This window comes from Euprymna scolopes, chromosome 12 (genome assembly GCF_053919585.1).
Source record: "Euprymna scolopes isolate OS-2025 chromosome 12, ASM5391958v1, whole genome shotgun sequence".
Taxonomy (NCBI): Eukaryota; Metazoa; Mollusca; class Cephalopoda; order Sepiida; family Sepiolidae; genus Euprymna; species Euprymna scolopes.
The window spans coordinates 151,999,203-152,016,991 of NC_136493.1; the positions used below are offsets into that span (position 1 = coordinate 151,999,203).

Here is a 17,789-nt window from a genome sequence, read left to right on the forward strand (position 1 = left end):
AAGAGAGAAACACCTCCACCCGCCGAAAAAAGGAAACCCTCTCGCTGCAGACATTAGGCACATAAACTTCCACGATCCGGAACTTGCTGCTTTTAACGGCAACATCGACCACGACCAACCTCCCATGAGCATCAACATGAACAACGGTAACCGTCGCAGACAGGGTGTGACTCACTAGAACAGAAACCCCACTGCTACGGGAACTGCCATATGCTAAATAAACATCAAAGTCGTTCACCAGCACACTGCAGTCCCCGTCCCCAATAAAGTCGGTCTCCTGTAATGCAGCTAAGTCTACCTCAAGGGCCACAAGATCCCTCAGCATGCGAGCAGCCTTGCTTCGGGATCTCATGGCCCTCGCATTCAAACTAGCTAGGTTTAAGCTCGTGGCTATAATTCCCTAACTAGTAGTATTCGTCTAGGATGGGTCTGAAATCTTCGAGGTAAGGCCGTCAAAGGTCTGGCCGAGACTGCCCGTGAGCAGGTCGGACGTAAGCCATCCGTCTCGAGCCAGGTCTCCAACGTCCAGGGGGAACGTCATTTTAATGGCTCTATAAAGGGATGGGTGAACGTAAATTGGGACCCTCCCTTCACATTTTTGAGCAATTTGCCCTGATGATGGGTGCTCCCCATTCATGATACACAGCCCCCTATACGCAGTCTTACTGGCCTCCAACATTCTCCACAAGGCCTTACAACGCCCTCCCCTATTTGCTCTTATGAAAGTTATTAGATGTGGAGCATCCGCGAAGTTTCTGGGATCAGTGACCTCTTTCCCATCGACCTTGGAGAGGTCTTCAAGGCTTTTGAGAAACCTTTTTTGTCTTCCGTTGAGGTCGCCGATCACGTGGTCAATGCTTGCGTCGCAGAGGCGTTCTCCCGGCCAGAACGGGTACTTCCTCGTTTTACCCTCTCTACGAGGGGCCGCCTGTTGCTGGTCATCTGTGGTTGCAGCTTTTTCTGCCTCTGCGACAGGAGCTTCGTGCTGCTCCTTCTCTTTAGGCGTGTTGAATAGGGGAGGGGTGAGTTGAGCTTCCACACTGGGGATCTGGGTTGGAGGCTCAATATTCTGGTCTTGATTTACTTCTTCTGGGGCTGTTCTCAGAATTATCTCCGCCGGGGCTGTCTCTATTGGGGCCATCTCTACCAGGGTTGTCTCTGCCGGGGCTGCCTCTGCCAGAGTTGGCTTCTTTCTTTCCCGTTTTTCCATCTGCTTTGTCTTGTCTGCTTCTTCTCCCTCGGATTCTGAGGAGCTTACTCTTAATTTCCTTTTTGCCGCCACCGCCGCCCCTCTTGCTGTTGTTTGAGGGGCTGTTTTCTCCTTCTTTTTTGTCTATTTTGAGACAACTTTGCTCCAGGTGGCGGAATTATTATTCCCTTCTTCCTTCTTATCATCTCCCTCCGGCCTCTTGGTTTCTGCTGGTCGTGGCTGTTTCTCTGACTCCTTTTTCTTAGGGCAGAAACGAGACATATGCCCCAGCTTTTGGCAGAGCCAGCAGTGCGGTCTTCTTCCTTCCACTATTACTGTCATCGTCCAGCCCTCACAGATCAGCTAGGAGGGGATGCTGTAAAACCCCTTTAAAAAGGCCAAGAAAAGCTTAAAAAGCTAAAAACAGCATGTATTAAGAACAGATCTTTGATCTTAACCAAAAAGGCTAAACACAAAGTGTTACGGACAGACCGAGACCGACGGACTGACGGACCGATGGAGTGACTTATAGAGTCGCTTGCACGTGACTAATAAGAAGTAACAATTATTAAAGGTGTCGAAAGTGCACACTTTTTTTACATTCCATTTTGATGATCTGGTAAAAAAAAACCTGCAATAAATTGAACTACAACCAAAATAAATAAAATATGACAAATTTTCAAAACACTATGTATATTACATAGAAAAATTAAACTTAGAAAAGTAAAGAGATTATTAGTTAAAACTGGAAAAGAAAAAGACAAGATATTCTAGTAAAAAATATAATAGATTTATAACTTAAAATATTGCAGCATTAAGAATTAAGAAAAATTCAATTTAACATTATATATAAATTCTTAATGCTGCAATATTTTAAGTTATAAGTTTATTATATTTTTTACTAGAATATTTTGTCTTTTTCTTTTCCAGTTTCCTTATCATATTACTTTTCATGCTCGCATTTGTCTATGTAATCCATGATTTTTCCAGGCTTTGCTTTGAAATAATATTTCTTCTTTTGTGTTCAATATCATACGCATTGTCAAAAATCTATAAAAAATGACTACCAACTTCTTATATTGACTAAATAAAAAAAAATCAAATAGGAGACGTAAATAAACAGAAAGAAGGGACAAAAAATGAAAGAGAGAAACAGAATTAATGGGCGACGTTGAAAGCGAAATATTACCAGCGCTAATACTACAAAGAGCACCACTTTTTTTTTAACTCTCTTTATATAACCAAATAAGATTGCATGCGAGCGACATTCCCGCTATGATTTATGAAGGTGTCAACAAAGAAAAATTTGATATTGTAACCAACAGGCAATCATAAGAAACCGTCTCTCATTCATTATCAGGATTTTTGAACACAAATAATTCTTTTACAACTTTTGTTTTAATGAACGAAAATTGAAAAAAATTATTTCAAAATATAGCTGAGAAGGTGACCTATGAACAGCAAAAATTGTTGGAAATTTGTTGCAAAATGAGTGAGCAGTGAATCTCTTTTTTTTTCACAGGGGTAACCTCTTATCAAGGCCTGGAGCCCACTTGAGGATAAGGGTTATTGAGTGTACAGTAGTCAATGGGATAATATCGTAGTAATCGTTAGTAAGGGAAAGTTGGTAAATTGGATTACTTAAAGGGACGGTTCATTAAGAATTTGTTTATATTGGACTTGAAGACAACCAAATTGTAATCAGGTGGGAAACAGACAAACGGAAGAGAGTTCCACAGGTGTGCAGTTCTAAGAAAGAAGCTTTTTTCATGGAATGTACGTTTCGATTTTGGCACAGATAAAGAGTGGGGGCACATATTGACAGTGGTTTCAGCCAGGCGAGTGTTTTTCATGAAAGATTGGCGAGGGGGACCAGAGATTGGAGCTCAGACGAGCACCTGCCATGAAAAAAAACGATAAAATAATGACAGTCTTGTAACGTCTGTTCTGTAGTAAAGCGGTTGTAGGGAAGAGAAAAGGGCATCCCCACTAAGCTTTGAAGTCTATTTTGAACTCTGTCAAGGCAGGATAGGCTGCTTCTAGTAGCTCCTGCTCAGATGTGGCAACAGTACTCCATCCTTGGACGTAATTGGCTTTTATATAGATAGAGAATTGCATCAGCAGTGAGATATCTACTGGAGCGGTAGAAGGAGCCCACCATTTTTCCAGCGATCTTAGCAACAGATTTGATGTGCATATTCCATTTCAGATTAGGAGTAAAGGTCAAACCCAGAAGCTTGTCAAAACACGGAGCCTCTCCAAGACGGGAGCCATCTATTTCAATTGATGCCAGATGGGGATCAGAGCGTTGATGATGTAAAGATAGAAGCTTGGTTTTAGATGCATTAAAAGTAACCAGCCACTTCTTCCGCCATTGTACCACGTGCTCAAGATCAGAGGAGAGAGAATCAGAGAGAACTTAGTCATTTACGGCCTTTAATATGTTGCCATAAATGGTAGTGCCATCAGCATAAATGTCTACAAATAATCTAAGTATGTGTATTGGAAGATCATTGATGTAGATCAAGAAGAAAGTTGGGCTCAGGATGGACCCCTGAGGGACTCCAGCATTAATACTGTGGGCCTCTGATGTCTGCCACTCAACCGCTACTATCTATCAGAGAGAAATGATTTAATAATTGAGAAGACATTTCCAGTTATACCGTAACTGGAAATCTTGTGAAGTAGACCCTTATGCCATACCTTGTCGAAGGCCTTTGATATGTCAAGAGCAATTGCCCTAGAAATGAAGCCTTTGTTGAGAGATTCACTAATCCTATTAGATATAACTGTTAGCACATCTGCTGTAGATCTAGCAGAACGGAAACCATATTGCATGCCACTAAGAAGGTTATTTCTGCTGAGGTGGTTGACTACTTCTTTATCTAATATGGATTCCAACAACTTACTCATGACACACAGGGGGCTTATTGATCTGTACTGAAAGGGAGACGATTTTCCCCTGCATTCTTAAATACAAGGCATACTGATGAGGTCTTCCAGGGTGTTGGGAAGCAATTCCCCTTTAGCAGTTATAAATGAGTAGAAATAACACTCAACCATTCAAACTTTGTTGCGAACCCAATAGATTTAGTCAGAATCAGTCACTGTAATTCAGCACTATTAACCGAGTAATTGTCCAAATTACCAAAGAAAGAGAATAATGAGTAACCTTTTCCCTAGATTGACAAGGAGTATCTGGCAGAAATCTTCATTATGTTCTCTACTTTAAATACGGGGTGAAGTGATAAAGTTGTCGCCCTAAAGAAAACAATACTACAGTTTATTTGAAAACTTTTATCAAAGAAATCAATTCAGGTAACTTGATTATGTAGTAGAGCTAACATCAATTCAATGTGGTTGCCTTTAGCCTTAATCATTACCTCGGTACAGGTCCGTTACTGGGAGCATCCAGCAGGACTCGGCACCAACCCACAAGTCCAAAGAGACCCAGGCTTAACTTCAGAAGGAGTGATACGACTTTGTACCCTTCTCTCATTACTCCTCTCCTCCCCCGACCTGGACTACTTCATATGGTCATATGTCGAGAACATCAGTAACATGATCTGCTACAACACCAAGCCAGCCTGATCACCGCCATCCGCCGAGTTCCCGTCTCGCTTGTGGAAAAGGCATGCTCCCAGTTCCGGACTGGTATTGAGGCAGTGATTGAGGCGGAAGGCGGCTACATTGATCAATTGTCAGCTCTGTTACATAATCAAGTTACGTGAATCGAATTTCTCAAGAAAAGCTTTAAAATAAAGCTACCGTGTTGTTTTTACGGCGACAAATTTATCGTTCCATCCTGTAATTGTACTTATGTACTTAAAAATCCCTCCATCATTAAAAATCCCTCCATCATTAAAAATCCCTCCATCATTAAAAATCCCTCCATCATTAAAAATCCCTACATCATTAAAAATCCCTCCATCATTAAAAATCCCTACATCATTAAAAATCCCTACATCATTAAAAATCCCTCCATCATAAAAAATCCCTACATCATTAAAAATCCCTCCATCATTAAAAATCCCTCCATCATTAAAAATCCCTACATCCTTAAAAATCCCTCCATCATTAAAAATCCCTTCATCATTAAAAATCCCTACATCATTAAAAATCCCTACATCATTAAAAGCGCTTTTATCAATTTGTCCAACGAAGTGTCTACGATGACAAAGATCTCTTGTTCTCTTCGAACTTTTCTTTGGCTTTTATAAATTGAATTTAAATTTTGTCATTTGTTTTTTTATTGGAAGGCTCTTCTACGAATGGACAAATCCTACACTAAAGAGATGCGATTGGAAAGAATAGAGGAAGTCCTTACGGAGGTAAGTGGTCTCCCAACTACTGTGATTTCAAATCATAATTAATGAACTTTATAAACGTACGTGTACGTTTCATCCTTGCGAAATCATCAGTGTATAGATAACCATTCAAGCCAATTGCACGATTCGAACACTGAAACAGGAATTACAATTAAACAATGAAACTCCCATAAATGGCTACAGACTAGATGAAAAATCGGCCTTCATGGCGGTGTTCAGTAGGAAGGAACAGGAATTATAGTTTTTGACGGCTTCATTCACGCAATCATTAAATAACCAAGTTAAGAAAATGCTACAAATAATTATTTTAATAATAAATATTTAACGTATATGTTTCATCCTTGCGGGATCTTCAGTGAAGAAATAACCATTCAAGCCAATCGCACGATTCAAAACTACTGAATTCCAAATCCGTAATATATATATATATACAACTCGTTTCTTATCGTTGAGCACTCAGTGGAATTAAAGTCGGCTAATTTAGCTCGTATGCGCAGATTTTCTTTAAAGAAATTTATAAATTTTGTACCGTTATATATATATATATATATATATATATATATATATATATATATATATATATATATCAGCCCCTTTAAGAAATTCGTTTCTTATTGTTGAGCACTTTCAGTTGAATTAAATTCGGTCAATTTAGCTCGTATGCGCAGATCATCATATAATGATTAGATCACTCTGACAGACGTTAAAAAGCATTTAAGAAATAAATGTTTAAATTCAACAGCATTTCTCGCGGTTAACGGTAGCTGAATGGATTTGGTCCTTGCTAATGAAGCCAGGGATGGCTTCTTTTGCCAGGTTCGGATCTATCGATTGGTGTTAATCGTGACACCCTGCACATGATTTCCGAAGGGATTAACCACTAGTGTAATATATATATATATATATATATATATATATATATATATATATATATATATATATATATATATATATATATAATTATGATTAGTTTTTTTTGGAAAAAGAATTCAAGCAGAGTGCTCAATTAAAAGGAAAATCCAAATTTTAAGAGCGTACTTATATTGACGGTGCGGATATCTGCGATCTGGTTGGACTTTTTCTACTGGAGACCATGAAACATAAATTCCCAGATCACTTTTTTGGATTATATAGAGATGATGGACTTTGCCTATCGCGTGACTACAATGGATGTGCACTAGACAGGCTTAGAAAAGACCTAACTAAATTTTTTAAGGAACTAGGCTTTAAAATAATAATACGGACAAATTTAGATAGAGTAGATTTTTTAGATGCCACTCTAGATCTCGAGAAGAAAATACACAAACCCTTCCACAAACTAAATGAAAAATTCATGTATATAAATAAGGGTTCATGCCACCCACCCACAGTGTTTAAAAATATGGTAGCGAACATTAGCCAAAGGATTTCACGGCTTTCTTCGAACGCTGAAGTGTTCGAGAAAGCAGCACCATATTATAATGACGCACTGCATCAAAGTGGGTTCAAAGAAAACATAAAATTTCAACAAACCCAGAATAGAGAAAATAAAAAACGAAAGAGAAAACGGAAAATAATCTGGTTCTTACCTCCGTTTTCATTGAACACTAAAACTAGAGTAGAACATTTTTTTCTTAGCCTTCTAGACAAGCATTTTCCAAAAACACATAAACTACATAAACTTTTTAATAGAAACACTGCGAAAATTAGTTACTCGACAGCTCCATCAATAAAGTCGATAATATCCAAAGAACCAAAAAAGATAGATAACGCAGGCTGCTCTTGCAGGACCAAAAATAGCTGTCCATTGGAGGGTAATTGTAAAGCTGAATCCCTTGTTTATGAGGCCACAATAACGGAACAATCCACAAATATACCGGAAATATATATAGGTATGACAAAAGGCCAATTTAAACAAAGATATTATGCGCATATGAGTTCTTTTAGAGCTAAAACAAGGATGAATACAGCATTAGCTACCCGCGTGTGGGAGCTTAAAGAAAAAAATACACCCTTTTCCATAAAATGGAGAAAAATAGAGCATAAACCAGCATACGTCCCGGAATTAAGTCAATGCTCACTCTGTAACGCAGAGAAATACTACATCCTCCGGTCCATTCATGACCCAAAAATAAAATGTTTAAATGTGAGGAGTGAAGCTTTGAAAAGTTGCATACATAGAAGGAAGGGGCTCCTAATAAATTGGATCAATGAAAAGAACAACACTTAGGTGTTGTTTATATATATATATATATATATATATATATATATATATATATATATATATATGTGTGTGTGTGTGTATATATGTATATATGTAATAAGGAGAAAAAAATTGTAAATACATAAATGATTAGTCGGTAAACTTGGATTTAAATCACAATTATATTATAGATTTTTAATTAATGTATTTTATAAAAAAAAAATATTTAATTATATTTTATAAATGTAATTTATAATCTATTTCGAATTTAAAACTATAGAAAAATATAATAATGTTAATAAACTAGGGAAATCACTTAGGATAGATAAATACTCACTTCCCCAAACCTTGAAAGATTTGGGTTTTTTAAAATAATTTTTAAACGTATTTCGAAATTTTTAAACGTGATTCGATATAATTAAAAATATATTTTTTTAAACTTTAAACGTATTTTGGGAAATTTTTAAATGTAATTCGATATAATTAAACGAATTTTTAAGTTTTTAACCGATACCAATACAGATTTTAAAGTTCTTTTTATACATAAGGAAAGAGATTTTAAAATTAAATGGGGTTCAAATTAAAATCGATTTATATAAAGAAAACATTTTTTCGAAATTAGATCTTAAATTTAAATAATTCAAAGTTGAAAATTAGGTATTACATTATCCGATATATATATATATTAAAAAAAAGGGGGGGGGAGGATTAAACAAAACGAGATTTGAACGTGAATTCGCGAGGCATATATACTTCACACTTCCGGTTATAAGATAGACGAATATTGGCTGAAGAGAGCTTGATAAGGATACCTTAAACGGGCCTTATTATCGGGCTTGGAACCGACGGTACCAATGATCTGTCTCAACTAACAACTTTCTGTACACAATATATATATATATATATATATATATATATATATATATGTATATATAGTATAAATGGTAATTAATAAAAACCTGAAGAAAGTACTCAATACTGTTGTAGAGCAAATATGCGTTTTATTTATTATTACCGTATCTTTCTGTTAAGTTACATTATTGTTTCAGCTACCCGGCCGTTTTTTTTTGGCCGTCTGTAGCTTCCTCAGACTTTTACAGAAATGTTCGTTATGATAGGATGAAAGAGTGAATGATGTCAGGGGAGGGTGCGAGAAGAGCAGAAAAAAGAGGAAGGGAACAAGGGGTAAGGTGGGAGGGGGTGCTTGGTATGTCGGTAATGTTTTAGTTTTGGAGTATATATATATATATATATATATATATATATATATATATATATATATATATATCACGGATTTGTAATTCAGTAGATTCGAATCGTGCGACTGGCTTGAATGATTACGTCGCGTGAAGACCTGTGGTCCGGACCGACCAATTGTCTTAAACAGTAGCATGTTCAGTGTAGCGACTATGTAATATTTGTCTATATAAATAAAAAAATTATATTTTTCTCTTTTTATTGAGCATTTTTAATAATAACCTCGTTTTAATTCCCAGAAATATCGTTATCTTGGTATATATATATATATATATATATATATATATATATATATATATATATATATATATATATATAATGTCAACCATTTTAAGAAACTCGTTTCTTGTCATTGGGCACTTTCAGTTTAATTAAAGTCGGTCAATTTAGCTCTTATGCGCAGATCATCATATAATGATTAGTTAACTCTGACGTTAAAAAGCATTTAAAAATAAATGTTTAAAATTCAACAGCATTTCTCGCGATTCACGGTAGCCGAATGAATTAAGTCCTTGCTAATGAAGCCAGGGATGGCTTCTGTCGTCGGGTTCGGATCTATCTACTAGTGTTAATCGTGACTGCACTGATGATTCCCGAAAGGATGAAACACTAGTATCATATATATATATATATATATATATATATATATATATATATATATATATATATATATATATATATATATATATATACCAAGTTAAAGGTATTTCTGGAAGGAAAACTCGTGAATTAAAACGCGGTTATGATTAAGAGTGCTCAATAAAAAGAGCAAAATATATTTTTATTTATACAGACAAATATTACATAGTCGTTACACTGAACATGCTAATATTTCAGACAATTGGTTGGTTCGGACCACAAGTCTTTTTCAGGCGACGTAATAAAGCTTGTGTTCCTGTGAAGAAGTCTGTTTCTTAAATATAGGAATATAGGAGTTATTTAAAATAAAATAAAAACGTTAAATCCAGGAGGAAGGGGTGGGGTTAAGCGACATTGAAAGGAAAGAAGGAATAAACGGCAAGAGAAGAAAAAAGAAAAAGGAAGAGAAAAGCGAGAACAGAACATATACAAAAGGAGGTCGCCGTTTATATGCAAATGAGGTGAAAAAAGATTTAAATGAACATCGAACGAGTGGGACGAAGGTGTGCTGCGTATCTCGTCGTGTGCAAATCAATTTGAAAGTGTGCAGTTGGAAATTTTGACAACAGTGTCGACTTTATCCGACAAGTTGTTAGTTTAACCATAATATTTATTAAGCGGGAATTAAAAAAAAAAATTACAATTTAATCAAATGTAATCTTTGTATTTGAATGATGAAGTTTTGATTGCGATTTTTTAGAGCCACACAACCCTTAATTATCTCAGCGTATCTTCTTTATTTTGCAAAGAAATCTCCAAATATGAACAGAGATTTTGTCTAAATTTGCACGTTTAAATATATACAAAAAATCTTTTTTGTTGATTTATGCGTTTGAACTTATTATTTTGTTTGTGTTTATCATACAACAATTTTGTCAGATCAAACATATACATATATATCGGGAAGTGAATTTCTTTCAGAGAAACAGAAACAAATTTCTTTCAGAGAAACAGAAACATTGTTCAAGACGACATAGGGATTCCAATGGTTTCTAGAGGAAGAAGCAAGAATTTTTGTTTAACGGACATCTCTCTCTTTCGCTCTCTCTCTCTCTCTCTCTCTCTCTCTCATATATATATATATATATATATATATATATATATATATATATAAGAGAGAGAGAGAGAATAAATGACAAAAAGTTATATTCTTAAATTCATGATGTTGACCATCTTATAATTTATTCCTTTAATTCAGCTGACTTATACAATTCTTGACAGTATCTGTTTCGTAGCGCAAAATCAATCACTTAATTCTTATATCAATCAGTGAATCTATTATACCCGTAACTCATCAGAAGAAATAGCAACGATCAATCCGTCAAAAGGAATTGAAATATTATTTGACATGGTAAAATTGGAAGAGAAGCTGCAGTTCCCTTGATATTTTTCCATTACACCATATTGAATTTTTATCAAACAAAGTCATTAAACCCAATATTCGTACTAACAATTTTAATTAATTTATGAATCTTCTACCAAAATGTTCTATTTAATAATTAGTAAATTTATTAATTCTAAGTTTTTTTTATACATACTTATGAAAATAATATCAACAAATTATAAACTATTATACATGTTTGTATATACGAAACTAAACTAAGCTAAAAAACGATTGATCATTTCGGTCAGTTATCATAACTAAACATTTGATCCGAATTGAAACCCATACATAATTCAAATCTATTAATCAAACTCATCAATCCTTACAATTATAATTTTTAAAATCATACAATTAAAAAACTATACTTACGTTTTGCTAAGTTTAAAAATAATCTGAAAATTATTTATATCGTAATTGTCAATAATTAAATTAACTTAATAAAGTGAGACAGAGTTACTTCCCTTGGAACAAATCTAACGAAATTAATTTTACTTATATTTATTAATTTTTGTTTTCACAACGTATAGACATCCAAATTCAACTAATAATTTTTAGTTTTAATATAGTTTTAATGTCTTTCACTCAATATTATTAAAAAAAAAAATTAAATCGATTTATATTATAAATTTTATACCGAGATAGAAGGAGGCTAAGGGCGTGACGTCATTACCAGAGCGAGATGTAGGTAAAGTGTCCTTCTTAGTAGATGTGGCTGTCTACAAAGTTTCTAGTTTTCTGTCCAACATGATTTATTCTTGTGTTGTCCCAAATTGTTGGGGAAATTATCCAAAAGGCCCCAAAGTACATATATTTTGTTTGCCTAAAGAGGAGCAAGTCTCTATTTGAATACGTGCTATTAGAAATGAAAATTTTATTCCAACCAAATATAGTAAAGTCAGTAACGTTATTTTTATTAATTAAACGCGTCTTTAATTAGAATTGTATTCAAGTACTTTCATAACATTTGATAATATTATTAATATAAATTAAAGAAACAAGACTATTTATTGATAATACAGCAAATATTATGTTGATATTTTTGACTGTTTATTTTCTTATGAGGCTAAAATGTCTATCAGGAAAGTTGAAAATTTAATTAATTATCTTAGTTTTTAAAATGTAAACAAATAATTTTTACATGAGAATATTTTTTTCAAAGTGTTCTCTTAATAATAAATAAAACCTTTCATTGAGTATGTCTAAATATTTTAAAGTTACATATATTTTTCGGAAGAGACGTCATATTTTGAAAATGAGAATATGGAACACATGGTCGTCGGAAAAGGTGTTTTAGCCGTGGACGTTGAAATATATTTAAATGTGTTAAAATTTTGTTTGTTTGTGTGTTACAACATTTAAGCGTTAAATACTTTAAGTTATTAAAAATATATAATTGTCGAAGAAATACTCCATTCTTGTGAAGAAAGTTAAAAAAAATTAATTTTCAATTAAATGTTCGATATGAACAAAAAAATAAAATAAAATTAAATTTTAGTAATAGAACAAGAAAGGGACGCAAAACGGGTATTTTTTAACAATGTCCAACAAAGCACAAACGTGGCGGAAAATCACAGAAAATATAAAAAAATAAATGTTTCTATTTACTTGCCTTCCCACGAGGGCAGAGTTAGACACAAGGTCGGTTTTTATTGTGGGAAAATCTAGCTCCCCCAAAAGGGTCACTCTGGATAGGAACAAAAATAAAATAAAAATTGTCTCAGTCAAGAAGGATTTCTTCTCCACCGAGGACAAAAAAATGAAGTATAGCATCAGAACAGATACTACACTGTGATCCTGTCCCGAAGATAAATGTTAGCAAAGACAAGATAAGTTACTATTCTTTCAACTATGTTTTAACTTATGTTTTTCTTTACTTCTAAACAAAAGTGGTGTCAAGTATATCAGAATAAAAAAAAATGTCGATCTCCTTGCGGTTGATAATCGCTCAAAAATCCAAAATTAAAGAGCATGAAGAAATGTTAGTGGGGATCAACATAATATCCCTATACATCAAGTATTTGAATGTGAGAAAAACTCAGAATGTCATCAGTATTAACTGAGCCTGCCACTTAATAAGAAAACTATTGATTTGAGAGATTTACAAGAAGCTAACTGGGATGAAATGATAACAGAGCAACACTTAGATGTTTATAAATTTAACATAGATGTAACAGAGGATGATATTAATCAGTGTAAAGAAGTATTTCCTGTTATTTTTTGATTAGGTTAATGCTGTTATGCAGTTTTTAAAAAAATGAAATGCAAGGATTTGGTATCTGAAAAAAAAAAACACTGCAGAAAATATACCTGAAATAAACAACTATATTCAGGGGATTAATAGAGGTTCTCTGTTATATCCTAATGATATAACAACAATTTTGTTTGATATGATTATTTAGTTACTGATAAACTGGTAAAACATTCTTCCCTTTTTTAATTCTATAAAACAAAGACAATTAGCCATGCACATAACATTGAATGTTTTGGCAGGTGCTAATCTTCTTTTTCATATTTTAACTCATGTGATGATGGTCACAGTATTGAAAAATTAGAAAAAATGATTATCTGGAGTTTTTCAAATTCTCTTTTAAATACTTTTTGTATTAAGAAAAATAATAGTATCAATAAAAATAAATTAATAAGAAAAAGAAAATTTCAAACATTCAACTGAATTGTATTATTTGTAGTATTCTTATTATTATACTCGCCTTGCGTGCTTATTTCACAACGATTTGGCCGATGTAACCTCCGACCTTTATCAGGAACAGATTCCCGAGTTTGACAAAATACATCTGATGAAGGTCGGAAATCAAATCGGCCGAAACGTTGTGAAATAAACAAGCAAGATGAGAACATTAGTTCGAATAATACAATTTATCAATCCTCATCTCTAAAGTTCCAAAAAATAACATTCAACCGATGCGATTTTTCTCTAAATTAAAGTAAAAAATATTTCAGCACTAGTAACTTTTTTTGTTTGTTTGTATTTAAATTATTTGTTTGATTTTAATTTGTTTCATTTCATTTTTTTGTATTTTATCCTTCGTTTTCATTCTTAAAATTATTATGGATGGTGGGATGATGTAAAGAAAGGAATTGTCCCTTGCCTACAATACCGAGCAAAATCAATATGCAGTGACATCAGTGCATATCAAAACGGGATGGACAGTTTAAGAGAAACCCTCCACCGAAACAATTATCCAGAGAGCATGATATCAGCTACAAGAAATCTGGATCAAACACAAAAGGACACGACTCAGAAACTCAGCACAGTTTGTATACCATAAATGAAGGGTTTGTATGAAAAACTTCACCGAATATGTACTCCATATGACATCAGGCTTATTCAGGAGTGATTCAACTCACCGTAAACAGTTTATCAGAGTCAAGCCCCCTACAGAAAAAATCCTGACTAAGAACTGTGTATATGAAATCCTATGTAAATGTGGAAAACTATACAGAGGTGAAACGTGTCGTCCATTAAAAGTACGGTTAAAAGAACATCGAAAAGCCGTAGTACGTGGAGAGACTGAAAAGTCAGGTATAGCTGACCATATATGGAAGGAAAAGGAAACCATCTATCATTAAGGGACGAAGTAAAAATTATAGATAGGAACGGTGGAGAGTAAGACGACTGAAAGAAGCAGCACATATGCTGGGGAATAACCAACTGCTAAGTAGACCTAGTATAGAATTCAATACGATATGGGAACCAGTAATTATAAGCAATAGATAATATATAAAATTCCTAATGAACCGCCCCCTTAATTAAACACTTCATCAAATCTCCACACTAACGTAATGTACTTGCAATAACCCTTATCCCTGAGTGGCTTCCGGGCCTTGATAAGTGGTGACCACTGTGTAAAAAAAAAATATACAAGTAATAAGTAAAAAACATTAATATATACAAGTAATAAGTATTGATATATATTAATATATAGTAATAAATAGTAATAAATAGTGATATTTACAACTAGAAATAAAAATAGATTTAAGGCTTTCAAAATTCGTACTAGAATTGTCCGCAAGGATCCGTGGAGCAGTGGGAAAAATCAATTGTAAAAGTGATATTCTCCTGAAGGTTGAAGGTTCAATCCTCAGTGTGGGCGACCGAAAAAATACATTTGCGAATTACTTAGGACCTCTATCCAGTCATGGCTGACGGAACAAGAGCACGCTACCCCTGCTCGAAATTCCGTTCAAATTCTCGAATTCGACAAGATACACCTGAAGAAGTTTGGAGGTTATATCAATTAAATCACACTCAAGATGAGAACAGTAGTTTGATGACATCTCAGGACTTGTAGTGTGAAAGGGTGGGATTTTGCTGCTTGTTGGGTTAATCGGGATATTTAGATCGAGAGAATTAAAATGCTAACCATTAAAGGACGTGTAAAACAAGCATTTGACACAGGAACATATTCACTTGGCTCCCTACGAAGGTAGAGATAGACAAAAGTTGTTTTTGATGTGGGAAAATCTAGCTCTCACAGCAGGGGCACTCCAGGTTAAAAGAAAAATAGAAGTTGTCTTTGTCTAGATGGTTCTCTCCGTCACTGACCGACGACACATCAAATTAATTGTCGCATCAGAACAGATACTACACTTTGCTTATAGCCAGAAAGTTAGGCAGGAAGTTGAAATAGAGAAACCGGTTCAAAAAGAGGTCGCAACATGCTTTCGACCAAGCCCCCCCCCTCCCAGCTACTTGCTGAACGAAACTGCTATCAACGTTTTCACGGAAATGCTACACTTACACACGATGAAACAAGGAAATCAATACACATATTTTATCTTCCTCATATATATATATATATATATATATATATATATATATATATATATATATATAGTAATTTATAAAATATATATGGCGATTAAGCTACACTGAATATTCTGCGTTTCATCCAACTATAGGATTCGTCAGGCTTATGCGCATAAGCCTGACGAATCCTATAGTTGGATGAAACGCAGAATATTCAGTGTAGCTTAATCGCCATATATATTTTATAAATTACTAACTAGCTCTACCTACGTATTGAGCACTTTTGAAGTAAATACTTTAAGTTTACGCATAAATCTATACTTTCGTATATTAAATTTATGTGAATAAATGAAGTAGTTATATATATATATATATATATATATATATATATATGAGAAAGATAAAATATGTGCATCTGTTTGCCTGGGGGAGGCATGGTCGAAAGCATGTCGCGCCCTCTTTTTGAGCCGGTTTCTCTCTCTGTCTCTGTGTGTATATATATATATATATATATATATATATATATATATATATATATATATATATATATATAATAAATGAACAAAACATTAATTTAGATCCTGGTTGATAAAAAAAAAATGCATATATGTATATATAACCCGACCCCCCTCCACACACACTAGATATAAATTCTCTTTTCATCATGAAATTTTTTCCTCTCCAGGACAGAAAGAGAACTGAACTTCTCCTCTTTCGCATGTGATATATGACCGTCTTTCTGTACATCCTCGCCTAGAAATCCTGATGATGTCCCCTGAAATAGGGACGAAACGTTGATTTTATTTTTTTTTTACTCTTTTAGGTTTTTCCTTTTTATTCACATAACGTCTAAAGCATCGTTTATATCTTGCTTTATTTTATTCATTCTGTCAAAATGGAAAACCAAATTCTAAAACCACAACTGCGGACATACAAAAACATCTTAATCGCAGCAAACTGTCACAACAGCAGAAGAGTTTTTCTAGAGGATTGTGTCAAGGAGAAAGTTATACCAACATGCATACCCAAACATTTTAAATTTTCGGACCACATTTTTCTGAAGCACATTGAAAATTACCTATTATCATCTACAACCTTTTTAAAAAACGAAAGCTCTCACCTCTTTCGAGAAGCTAGAATATTAAGTACCAATCTTCAACAGAAACACAAAATACTACCCAGCTCAATCAAAAATATTAACAAATCTATCAAATAATATAACATTCGCCACTCTCTTAAACCGAAAAATAATCTTTCTCAACTAATCAAGAATAGCAAATGGAAAACCCTTGGACGGCCAGACTTAATTCAAAACCTCACCTCAAAACCTCTCTCGGATATTGAAACCGAATCCCTCAGTTTGGGCTTAAAATTCGCCACCGGCATACATCCAAACACCACTACTAATATAACTCTAAAAAACTACAGGCATGACGATTCCGACTTTACTAAAGGTTTCATACAAGGAATCACTTCAATAACGACTACCCAACCTCAGGAATCAACAGTACCGAAAAGATACACAGATACTTTAAAACATCTAGCAAAAAATAAAGACATTTTAATCTCACAGGCAGACAAAGGCGGCGGCATAGTGATTATGGACAGAAATACATACGTAGAAAAAATGCACACACTACTATCCGACACAGATACATATGCTCCCACAAACTTAAATTCCATACAAAAAGATATTGAAACCTTCAACAAATCCTTAAAAAAATTTATAAAAAATGATAAAAAATGGGCATCTTATATCGAATATCACCCCATTATTCCCACATTATATGGCCTCCCCAAAACTCATAAACAAAATATCCCCATGCGACCCATAATTTCGAACATCGGAAGTGTCACACAGAAGGTAGCACGAGCCATCTCACAAATTTTAACCCCACTAATGGGCACCATTAGTACTGCTCATATTAAAAATTCTGGAGACCTACTAAATAGAATAAAAAACATCAATATACAAAATAAAACAATGCATAGTTTGGACATAGTCTCTCTATACACCAATGTCCCAATTAAAAAATGTCTTA

General features: G+C 34.1%; 1 protein-coding gene across 1 annotated transcript in view; it reads left to right on the forward strand.

Annotated features, from left to right (window-relative positions):
- Positions 1 to 17,789, forward strand: part of LOC145291558 (protein white-like) — a 302,163-nt gene that overhangs the window by 105,049 nt on the left and 179,325 nt on the right. Inside the window, exon 4 of the mRNA XM_080137621.1 lies at positions 5,449 to 5,520. Within this exon, the coding sequence (XP_079993747.1) occupies positions 5,449 to 5,520 (72 nt within the window). The remainder of the gene's footprint in view (positions 1 to 5,448; positions 5,521 to 17,789) is intronic.